Here is a 12,411-nt window from a genome sequence, read left to right as displayed (position 1 = left end):
GGGGTCACTGATGTACAGCTCCAGGCTCATGCACTGGCACTGGGGAAGGCCAGCTGGAAGAAGGCCAAGCTGAGAGAGGTACTCAGCCCAAATGCAGAGGGTTAGAAAATACCACTAAAGACAGAGCCAGGGAAATGTTGAAAACGCCTACAGAATGAGCTGTCTAGTTGTCATCGGCCTCACTGTGCTCCAGAGTTTGTGACGAGAAGTGTTGAGGTCCAAGACATGCTGTGATCTTAGGGGTGCTCTGGGACCAGGGTACGTCCTGCCCTGACAGAGCAGGGCTCAGCACTCCCGCTCGCACCAGTGCAGACAAGCTTCATACCATACGAGTTTTCTACAGTCCTTCTTTCCAAATATTCAAAGGCAACCTGCATGCATTATAACTAGCATCAGGACTTCTGCAGCACTTGAGACTATGAGAGCTGCCAGCTCGTTCAGTGATAATAATCATCTGTCAAAAACGCAGATCAGACTGGAGAAGTAGTAAGGGTTAAAAGGAAAAAATATGTATAAGTACCTGGAGCTGTAGCCAAGGCAATCAAGAGGCTGAATTCAGCTGCTTTGGTAAGTACCTTTTAATGCAACATGTTCCTCCTCCAGTGCAGGGGTCCTAGGGTGACTCCACAATAGTTTTGTGCCTGTGGCTTTAAATTTGCTAATAAATAGCCTATGCACTCACACACACAATGGATGTGGGGGAGGGAGAGAAGTGAAAGATTTCAGATTACAACAAGCAGCATTTGTCACTTGCTTTAGATGGTGTGAGAGGCGGTTTCCAGGCTCTTTGACTCAGGAAGAGTATTTTCTGTTCCATTCCTGATGTGCTTGGCTGCCTTCTGCCAAAACCTGTTTTAAATCCAATAATGAAACTAGGCCGAGTCTGCATAACTTCTTAATTCCCCGGTGGAAGAAGGGCATTTGAATATATTTCCGGGAATGACAGACACCCACAGTTCCCACCATTGTCATGCGAAGCACTGCTCTCCGGCCAGCTCCCTCCTCAAAACCCACTTTCTCCCTGGAATATCATCCCAAACTGTCACCGATTGCGTCATGAAGAACACAAGATCTTGATGAGATTTGCTTTTCTCTTTACAGCAGCACCTCATTACTGGCTAGTCCTGCATTGCTGCTGTGTTTGCTTCTAGTTCCATACACATTAGTGAGATCACACTCAGGCACATGGATCAGGTCTTGACACCCACCACCTCCCCGAGGTCACAAACGCATCTGCTCCAGGCAGTAAGGAAGATGGGAATGATAAGGAAGGCTTTTTATTCCTGCATTGCCCTGTGCCTGCACTAAAGGGACCCCCTCCCCCCTCCCCAGCACAGCATCCATACCCCCTTCTCCTCGAGGGGAAGCACAGAAGAGCAGCAACACATCCCTACAGCTCCATGCAGTGTGGAAGAGCTGGGGAGATGCTCCTAGCAGGAACCAGGTTTGGCAGCCCCAGAGCCAGTCCTGCTTCCAGGAGCTGAACCAGTCTCCAGCAGAAAGCTCACGGCTGGCTCTTTGTAGATCGGAGTGCAACCTGGAGCAGACCCATGGTGGAGCGAACGACCTGATCTACAGGACCACAGGTGGGCCTGAACCTATAAAATCATACCCATGTGCTGACATTCAGATTATAAGCAAGGTCCGTGCACTTCCACACAGCAGCTTTCAGGACTTTTCCAGCTGAAATGATTTTATGATTCCATGAGTTGAAATCCTTTAATGACAGGGGCCACTGTTAGTAGTGACATCAGCTGTGCCTAGGACAGAGCCCTTGTCCAGAGATCTGAAGAAGGGATGCCAAATGCTTCTTATAGAAAAATCAGAATTATTTTGGCATATGAAAAACCCCCACCTCTTTCGCAGAGTGTTAAAGCACTAGTAGACAACATTCTTTTCAAAACTAAGTTAAAGGACACAGCAACAGCTAATAAAATGGGCACCAGTTCCGTTACAGCAGCAGTATTTTTTGGCAGAAGGATTTTAAGGCTAACCTCCTGTTCCATGAATACAGCAGCCTAAATGGGAAGGACCGCTGACTCAGCTTTTGCTTTGGGCTTCACAATGTGCTCTATGTTTTCCAGCAGGCTATAATCTACCAGGAAAGCTGAAGAGGGGGGAAGGGGGCAAACATAAGACCTTTGAAGAAATGTGGAAATAAATATATGAAATTCAAGCCTCTGTTTAATTAAAAAGCTGAAGAAAATGCTATCACAATGTCATAGGTTTGAGAGAGCTATGACTGCAAAGACCACAGGCACTAGCAGTTGCATGTATGTGACTCCAGTGATGCTCTACTGGAACATGAAATATTTTGTCTTGCAAGTCTACACAACAAATGATGATGTTACCTTAACAGTCACCTTAACAGACATGCACAGGGAGCAGCTTTCAGAAGGGGAGATACTACAAGCCATCTGTGGTCCAAAGGTCACGTCTAATCCAGGACCTTGTCTCTAGCACCACCCAAGAGCACACACCGCAAGGAAAGATGAAAGGTCAAGTGTGAAACGATCCTCCTTGGTGTACCTTTACTGCCTCAGGAAAACAAGCTCATTTGGAAAAGATTAAGATCTTTAACCAAGACTGAAGTTCCTTCACAGTTTAAATCACATCCACCTCTTCCCTGACATCAGCTCCAGCACTCAGCTGTTGCAGAGCTGTTTTAGCATGCAACGCTGGCAGTCAGGCTAGTTTCAGCTAAGCACACAGAAATAGCTCAGCAAAAAGATCCAGCAAGCATGGATGCAAGAGGTATAGTGGGAACACAACAGCCAGTGGCCAGATCTTTTGGCTGATGCTGCAGTGAAAGAAGTGTCATGTACAGGACCACTCTGCTAACAGTATCTTTTGCAAGTAGCCAGGAAAAGCTTTTGTGTTTAAATAAAGAACTTGGCAGAGAAAAATGACTTCCTCTCATTTACTCTCTTCACATTGAGTGAAACTTCAGTTGAATTAAGAGACTGAGTTGCCTTCCCTGTCCTCCCCCCCAGCCTCTCAGTGTGGTTTGCTTTTTTACATTAAGATCGTTATCCTGATGTTTTATAAGCTTGCTTTTCCTTTTCCAGTTGAACATGCTAAGGTGCTTGAACTCTACAGGGCAGCGTAGGCAACTGGCATGCACACTAACTCATGATGATGTGCTCCCACACTGCTGCCAGATGCATCAGACCCTGAGACCCCTCTGGCACAGGACAAAAGGCGAGTCCCTCTCCTGCACAGCTTCACCTTGCCCAGGTGAGTCCCAGCTGTGCTGTGCTGTTCTCTGCTGCCCACCAACAACTACCCCTGCAGTTTGAATGCTTCTCCAAGCAAGAGCTATACGCTACATTGGAACAGCCTGCAAAAATTAAATAACCATTGACTACTAGTCATGTTGTAGACCACGCTTATTACATCCAGTTAATGTAAAAGCCAGCGTTGAGATGCAGAAGATACCCTACAGTCAGCTCCCCATCTCCACAGCAGCAGGGGAGGGAGGGGGGCTGCAATGCCCAGACAAAGCATCAGACCTCTGCTTGCTGCTCCGCAGCCAGCCCGCGTGCCTCAACAGGCACTACCCAGCAAATCCCATTCGGAGAGAGCTTATTAGACCAGGCACAGCAAGGCACAAAGCCAGCTCGGATTTGGAAGCAGCACAGCTCAGCCTGCACAAAGCTATGCCTCCACTAGTAAGCCCTCCAAGAAGCAGCAGGTATGCTCTGTGTGGTGCCAGCTCAGGGGTCTGGGGGCCCCTGTTACAGTTTATTCACAAGCCACGTGATGGGTGCCTTGCTGGGGAAGGGGCAACTGCACATGCAAGAAACCCAGAGCATTCTGACTCCATATTAACTCTGCATGAGGCCTGAAGTCCTAAAAGGATCAGAGATGAGAACACCGCTGAAAGTTACTTTAAAAAGTTTCTCAGCCCTTATCGTGCCTTCTGGATGACCGCTCAACTTGATTAGCTGATGAAGAACCACACAGCAGAACTACTCTGTACTGTCTGAACTGAGGCTCCAGAGATGACGACGACCTACCACATCCAACTCGCCATGCCTCCAGCATTTCCAAGGAACAGGGTCTTCACCTCTTCCTCCACAGCAATCAATCCATAGGCGCCTGGGGTTCTGGGCAGCTGCTTTCTTTTCAGTTACATCACAAATCAAAGTAAATAAAAAACCTCTGTCACGGGTCTCTTGCTAAGACTCAGTCTGAATCCTTTTCCCGTTTTCAGCCCCACACATCCACAGCCTGTGGATCCAAGAAGACCCTGTCCATTATTTCTGCATCTGAAGCACGTTATCGCTTTGCACAACGCCGAATTCCCCACGGCATTCAGCATAATCTCATAGCTAACGCTTCAAGGCTCCCTGATTATCACAGCCACAACCCCGTTATATTGGTATCAATATTTAAAACCGAAAGGCCCTCTTCCTCCAACACAATCCATGTTTCCAGGTTTATTGCAAACAGTAAAAAATACATGCACGTACTCAGCTCAAGGTGCACATATGAAAACAGATTCATTCACGCATCAGCCAAACAGCTGACATCCATCCTGACATTCATCTCCATGTATGAGGAGAAAATATGAATCACTCACAGTTATACGGCTCTGGAGTTTGCCCTTGGTCAAGCTGGTAAATGTCACAAATGAGCCACTGTGCATCCTCAAGCACAGAGACAGGCACCTACAGCTGGACAGCAAGAGGGGCAGCGGCAGCCTCTTCTCAATTAAACAGGCATAAAGACAACCTAGTGTCCTAGTGGCACCTAAATAAAACACACAAGAGCAGAGCTCACGCAATTTGCTGAATTTTGAGGAGTTCTGGCGTGCTTGTAACTGTTTCAAACAACTTGTTCAACAATTAATTGATGCAGTTAATTAACCGCCAAGAAAGGGGAGGATTCTTCATTTACTGAGGTCTTCAACTCAAGATTAGCTGAAATCCTTTACCAGAGAGACCAGAGAAAGGCCAGTGCTTTGGCACTGGGGTGGCCAGGGAGAAGTGTGCCATGCAGGACTTTAGGCCAGATGAACTCACGAGCATTTCTGGCCTTCAGCTCCAGCAGCCAGGCAGAGGGTAGCTGAAAGCAGCTGATGAAGGAGCTGTTTTGCAGGCCTGCCACATTGGGTATGCCCAATTCAGACAGGGTTGGGGATGTTTTGGGGGGGGGTTTATTAAAAATCGCTTTCCATATACAATCAGATCTTTCACATAAAAGCATCAGCATTTAACCCAGCCGACACAAAGGCTACGTGGGAAGATACAAGCAAAGGCAATCCAGAAGCTTGGGGTCAACCTCAGATCTGGGAAACCTCATCCACCAGACTTCTCAGCTAACCTCAGGCAAGCCAGCCTGCTCGTGCCTTCACTTCTCCGTTTAACAGTCAGGATGAAGACACGAACCACACCGCAGTGATGAGGACCAGACAAAGGGCATCTCCAGGGGGGTACACAAACAGGACAGTCAGTCCCAAACATTTTCACCCATTCCAGTAATGGTTTCAGTACCTTCAGCACACATCACAAACCCACTTTCCTTGGTTCAAATTGCCTAGAGAAGGATGCTAAAGCCTAGAGTCCCTCCTGGCAAAGCACAGCTCCTGGCAAAGAAAGGGCACAGAGGGTTTGCATTTTTTCATTGCTACTCAAGAAAAACAGCAGCAGCAAGAGGCCAGGGTGGGCTCATAAAGGCACCGTGTTCCCAAAGCACCTTCAGGCTGAGAAGTTTGTGATGGCTTAGTCTGCCAGCATGGACAAAACTGGATGGAACTCAAAGCCCTCCTTTTATTTCAGGAACAGATCTGACTCTGAATAATCTTCTAATGTGACTTGGGACGCTGCACTTTTACTGGCTAAAAAGTATACGAGCTGACTGAGGTCCCCATCCCACATAAGCAGGGTTTAGATTCACCCCACTGAATCCCCAGCTACCGAGCTCTTAGGGCTTCCAGTGGGACGAGGGACTCTGATCTTCCAGAAGCCATCTGTCCTACAGAGCTGGTAGTAGCAATAAATCTGCATATTGTAAAGGTTTTTTTCCTCCCGTGCACTACACCTAGCTATAAACCATGAAGCCAACCCACCAACAACAAATGTACAGGCACTCTCAAAGCTTTCCCTGTCACCCTGAGAATGGGATTGCTGGAAAGCTGGTCCAGCTTGCCTTGCCAGGTCTCTAGTTCGGGGTTGTGCCCTGTAGTAAAGTTACACCCAGCACAGATTGGGGTTATGTTAACTGGCAATGAACACTACAATGCAACACTGGAGGTGTGGAAAGGGGATGAAAAGCACAGCAAATGGGTGAGGAGACAACTGCAAGGTTTGCTTTGGGAATCCTAAACAGAGCATTACTTGGGAGTTTCCAGGACTGTCCCAGGCTCCTTCGGTTTGTAAGTTTTGATACAGAAAATCAAGACTTTATAACTGCAATGGCTGATATCCAGCCACTCCCCTTCCCAGCATCAAGCAGAGCAGAAGCTCTGGCACAAAGACGAGCACGTGTAGGGAACGTGCCAATTCCTGCCTGCGTTTTAAGCTCCAGGACACTGTGCTCAAGGTTTTCCACAACCTGTGGCCGAGCTTGCATGGATTTATATACTCGGTCCTGTCAATATGATCTCATTGCCTCCTAAAGGAAGAGTGCTGGCCAAAAATCCCATGGCCAAAGACAACACTCATTTATTTGTTTACAGGTGTCTATGGTGCCAATGCTGTCACTCCCAAGCTCCCCTAGACCTGACAGCGAGTCCCATACTTGTTAAAGACAAGTTCAGCAGCTAAGGTCAACGCAGCACCGATACCTACTGACCTGGCATGTGAGCACGGCAGGTTGTGGAGCAGGAAGGTATCAAAGCTGACCAAAGGGTCCCTGTGCCACGCAGACAGGAAAGCACTCCTTGTACAGCAGTGCTACCGACTTCCCATCCAGCTTGCCTAGTGGTAAAGGAAGGAGGCAGAAGGCAATTATTTTTCCAGGAGACATTTGTTTGTGACAAAGGAAGCTGAAGACAGCCAGCTCTGTAGTGTCCCTCAACAGCTATGACCAACCTCTTACTAATATTCACCAACACACTTTTACTCCCAAAGGGGGCTTTGGAGAAAAGTCAGCATGAAAAACTCTACCCATTTGTTCAAATGCAGATATTCCACTCCCATAAAAGATTCAAACCCTGCCCTGCAATCACAGCACTGACCAGGGGAAAGCTGCTAAAGCATCTTGACTGTCCCGTAGGACTAGTAAAGCTGGTGCTATGCTACCCCTTCAAAGGTTTCTTTAGAGTCCTTGTTAAATACAATGGCCGTGAAACCATAAAGTGAGGAAGGAGATGGCTATCTTGTACAGTCTTCAGACTCAGCCCAAAGCACACAACCTGTTTTGTACTGATCTGTTTGCAGAGGCTGTGTAATTCTCCAGAAGTGGTTTTGTTTCCAAAACAAATGCTACACACTCTTCTGTGACTTGGGTAAGTAGGGAAAAAAAAAAAATTACATTCCCCCCCCCTCCCCAAGCAAACAGCCAAACAGTACTGGCGAGGCTCACAAGTACACGCGTGTGAGCAGGAAAGGAAACGGAGAGCCCTTCCAGCTTTCCAAAGGGTTATTGCAAACAGCAGGGAGGGAGAAGGGATTTTACACATTAGGAAAAATACCGTGATGGTGCTTGTCCTTAAAGTGAACGCTACACAACAAAAGGCCCTGGACTGCATTGCTTGTTTAGCACTTCTCTAAAGCAAAATGAGCATTCTACAGTGAGACGGAGAGCCTGGCAGCAGGGCATACATCACAGGAACTGTTCCTGGCTGCAGCACTGGGCAGCATGACGGGTGCTGGACAAACCACTGCTGAACTGAATCACCTTCACGTTTTTCTGGCCAAGGCGACTTTGCTGTGCATCATCCACAGCCTACGGCAAAGCCAAGGATGTCCCTGCATACCAGTCTCCCGAGAGTTAGAGATATTGTATATACCAGCTGCTTCCTCAGCCATCCTGCAACGGGAGATCTGCAGGTCACAGATGAAGGGGCAGGCGTGCTGCATACCAGCCATAGCGTAAGGAAACTGCACGACCACGACCATGCTTGAAAACGACTCTTTCAGTGCTCTCCCAAGAAAGTTTAATAATCTTGTCTTTCACACGCTTACACCTCCGCTGTTTTTTTGCAGAGCTTCCCTGCACGAGCCATACTGGCAGGGATGCAGATCCAGAGGAGTGGGGAAGGTTAGCTTGCCTCTAGCAGCGGGGAAGGGGGGTAGGGGGAGATGAAGCCGGCTGAATTCCCACCGGCTTTGCATTATGAAAGCCATGAGCTGCAGCCTTTGCGGGTTTGCTTTAACCCCCTCCTTGCTGCCAAACAAGCATCTCAACCGACCTCCTAACGCATACTGGTGACACAGCATACACAGACTCAAACACAAAGCAAAACAGGCAAGGACCTAAAGAACAGCCATTTGCTTTCTCTCGATGAGTATCTTCCAAAAGGTCCAATGTGTTTGCATTCACACGTGCTGCAACCCAGCCCGCTGCTGTCAAGCCTGCAGCTTAAAGGAGAAAAAACCAGTGCTACAATCCAACCCTGCACATGCCCAGGACTTGTTACTTCAAGAAACGCCACCATTGTTCCCAAGTCAGGCAGTCGGGTGATGAACAAGCGTCTGTATTGTCCACTGGCTGCCTGGAGGCTTATAGCAACAGCGCTGAAGTACGAGCTCCTCAAAGGGTATCAAAGCTGCCACACAAGGTCAGATCAAACCCATATCCATGATTATTTGCTGATACAACCATAGAATTGTTTGGGTTGGAAGGGACCTTAAAGATGATCTAGTCCCAATCCCCCTGCCGTGGGCAGGGACACCTTCCCCTAGACCAGGTCGCTCCAAGCCCCATCCAGCCTGGCCTTGAACGCTTCCAGGGATGGGGCACCCACTGCTGCTCTGGACACCTCTGCCAGCGCCTTGCCACCCTCACAGTAAAGAATCAAGAGCAGATGTTATAATAGAGGGCAACAAAATGCATCTTCTGCTAGGATCCCCAGAAAAAAAAAGAGTGGTCTCTAACAGAAACTTCAAGTAAATCAGTTTCTTCCACTCCCTGTCTCAGTGAGCACGAGCCCATCTCACACACATCCTCACACAGCCAGAGGGACGTCTGCTGCCAACGTGACACCAGTTATCTGCCTCTGCAGAAGGTCCCTTGGTACAGCAACTGCTGCAAGGACCACACTCGCTCTGAAGAGCGCATCGACAAAGGGCTCCAGGGCAAAGCCGACTGGGCTGTAACCCAATGCATCAGGAAGGATTTATTTCCCCATCCAAGGAGTTTCAAAGTACTCCATGGCTTGGCAGACTGTATTAGAGCACCCTGGAGAGCTTGAGAGGAGCTTAAGGTGCCCTTTCAGCTCAGCCTGTGCACCAGTTCACTTGAGGCTCAGGGGTTTGGGCAGGAATAAGCAAGGGGACTGCAAGAACTGGGGGGGCTCTGTCACCTCCATGCCAGGACAGTAACAGCCAAAGCGAACCCCAGCCATGCTAACCATCCTCATGGCCAGAAACCGGCAGAGGAAATCCCCATGGCCAGGGCAGACACTTGCTCAGCCTCTCTCGGACTTTTTATGGAAACAAACAAAAGAGCAGTTGCAGAGACTGCTGCCAACCAAAGAGGTTGAAGCTCTGAAGAGAGATCACGCACCCTTCAAGAGTTCAGAGCCACATCAACATCTCCTTTAAGACAGGAAGGGAGAAAGCCAGCATTTTAGTTGCTAACTAACTCAAATTGCTTGACTTCACATCTTGATATCAAGCCAGCCAGCCTGGGCATGCCTGTTTTCTAAGCCTAGTCCTGCACGAAGCTGACAACTTAACATGCAGATCAAAGTTTTGGCTAACAAATGCGCTGGAAAATATTGGTGTGCTGATTTTCCATGAATGAGGCCACCACTATGTGATTTTCCATGAATGAAGTCACTAATATGTGAAAAGCCTGGGGCAACAAAACTGCCTGAAAGCAGGGAGCATCACTCTACTCCAACTGCCATTCCAGCCCTACTTAGCTGGTTCATATTTTATGAAGAATGATTCAGCTGAACTTGTTCCTTGACATGAGAAAAAGGGAGGAACACGAGTGTGGGAAAGCAGGAGGATGTAACACAAGCATCTGGTATGGGGGAGACACTCAAGGGACATGGTGCAGCTCAGTTAATATGCAAGGAAGCACTATAAAAGCAAAATAAGACAGGAGTGGAAACAAATCTCAGTGGACACACCCCCAAGCCATGGCACAGCTGGGAACAGGAGCTCTTAGCATCCACCTCCAATCCCAGGCTTTAACAATGCAAGGCTGCCCCTCTCACCTCTCACTCTGACCAGACCGAGTTTAACATGGGAAGATACAGGGGGTTCCCTTTGCAAACTTGCAAAGGGTCTGGAATAAAAATACAGCTGGCTTCGGTCTCCATTAGCAGTTAATTTCCTCAAATCATTTTCACAGAGGGAGAAAGAGAAATGCTCATGATCTAAGAGATGAAAGCAAATGAAAATAAGCCTCATAAAACCTGTACTGCCCTAAGGGAAAACTGCCCCACAACTTTCATTGGGGAATTATCAAAGGCCCCAGACTGGTGGGGGGTTGTTTGTATTTTATAAGACAGATGCTTTTGAGATAGAAGTCCTCAAATAGCTGGGATTCCATTCTGCTGAACCTCCAACGAGGCTAGAAAAAGAAACAGCTGATCCCAGTTAGTCCAGCCCAGGGATCCAGCTTAGCCACATCAAGACAGAGGACTGAAGCAAGGCGCAGAGCTGTACAGACACTGCTAAACTTCTTTCCAATAAGATGCCACTGCCCCAAGGAAAAGCAACCATGCGTGTGTCAGCACGGCTGCAGGAAAGTGCAGATGGAGCTAAAAAATCTCATTCATTTCTATTGCAAAACAGAGGCTGGGGTAGAAGGCATTGACTCATTTAGCCTAACAACACGAAAGGATTGCTCCTGAGAGACTAGCTTAAAAGCAGCATGTTTAGCGCACGTTTTGCTTTGAGTCTGGGAGAGCGGGTACAAAACTTCCCATACTTGGAGCTCTTGTTTCTTACCGGAAAAGGCTTAACACGAGGTCAAGAGCAAGAACTGCCCAGAGAAGGGGCAAAGACCCAAAATGGCAGAGCTCTCCCACCCACAGTTAAGCCTCAGAGGTGAGTGCAGCCCCGGAGAAGCCTGTCTCCAGGTAGCCACCAGGGCCCTAGCACAGGATCTGACCTGTGCAGCCATGGCTTGCAGCTTGGGCAGCCTGACTTACTTTGCTTCTCAGATGGGCTGCAATGCCCACGCTGGTGCCCTTGCTGCTGCCAAACCCGCGCCAGCCACAGATCGGCTTCCTCGCTGCCGCAGGCTCTGCAAAGGGTCTGAGTTCGCGTGGCACTGGAAGCCTCAGTCCATGCTGACTTCAAGAGGGGAGGCAGATGTTCAGAGGGTAAGGTTGGTCAGCACGCTTTACAAGTGTGCAGCAATCAGCATCTTATTTACTACGGCTGATGGAAATCCTTTCCTTCAATACTGAACCAGCCTAATGACAAACCTCCCCTTCCCTGTACACACAAACACCTTTCCACACTCATCCCCATGGGGTAATTAATTTCAGCCCCCCTAGCAAATAAAAACCAGCATACTCAAAAAAAAATCATCACCCAGCCTCCTTACCGCGTTGATTCAAGGAGTGGATATGCATAAACCAGTAGACAGACACTAACAATGAATAATTAAAACAAAAATAAAACCAACAAAGGATCTAAGACCTGAAGAGAAATTACTCACTTGGAACAGCTACTGCCACATTTAATCTTTCACAACCAAAGCGTATGAATAGGAAATAAGTAAAACTAGCTCTAGGGCACATGAATATTGCCCCTGGCTGGTTCATCTTGCTGTGCACTGAAAAATATGTCATGTGCTACTCACACCCAGACACTTGGCTGTGGTGCAAGAGGCTGGATCTCACCGTCTGGGAGAACAGCACTCTCTGGAGCACAGCAAGGGAAGCGCAGGAGAAACCCGAGAAGCCTCAAAATCACCAGCAAGAACTGAGCTATTCAATGGCTTAAGTGACTATGAAAAAACCCTCACCTCCAGCTCCCCCAAAGGTCTTGATTACTGGCTTTACTTGCATCCTTATTCAGCCCGCACAAGCCAAAATTCAAGAGTTTTAGCTAAATAACCACTTGCAGCTGATACCGAGCTGAAGCTGGACTGTAAATTCCTGCTTTCTGAAGAAAAAAGCCCAAGGGATTGCTGTGAAATGAAACTGCTCCCTGGAGGCATGCGAGTGCTGCAGCACTTGCTCGAGATCATCTGAGGCTTACAGAAGCCGAGAGCCTGTGCCAGTCTCACCAGTGTCCACTTCGGATCTCAAGTAACCAGTTTTGGTCACCATAG

At 48.2% G+C, this 12,411-nt stretch overlaps 1 protein-coding gene across 6 annotated transcripts in view; it reads right to left on the bottom strand.

Moving 5' to 3' along the window:
* Positions 1-12,411, bottom strand: part of CFDP1 (craniofacial development protein 1) — a 66,811-nt gene that overhangs the window by 30,118 nt on the left and 24,282 nt on the right. For 2 of the 6 annotated variants that reach the window (XM_080410901.1, XM_080410899.1), the window contains exon 6: positions 6,799-6,923. The exons of 2 other annotated variants lie outside the window; for them this stretch is intronic. In XM_080410901.1, coding sequence (XP_080267027.1) covers positions 6,799-6,923 — 125 coding nt within the window. Of the gene's footprint in view, positions 1-4,403; positions 4,756-5,546; positions 5,591-6,798; positions 6,924-12,411 lie in introns of those variants that run through there. 2 more of the 6 variants (XM_080410897.1, XM_080410900.1) reach the window with 2 other exon arrangements.

The sequence above is a fragment of the Falco punctatus genome (genome assembly GCF_963210335.1).
Source record: "Falco punctatus genome assembly, chromosome: 14".
Classification (NCBI taxonomy): domain Eukaryota; kingdom Metazoa; phylum Chordata; class Aves; order Falconiformes; family Falconidae; genus Falco; species Falco punctatus.
Note: the sequence above shows the minus strand (reverse complement) of the source record. Positions and strands in the feature narration are given on the sequence as shown.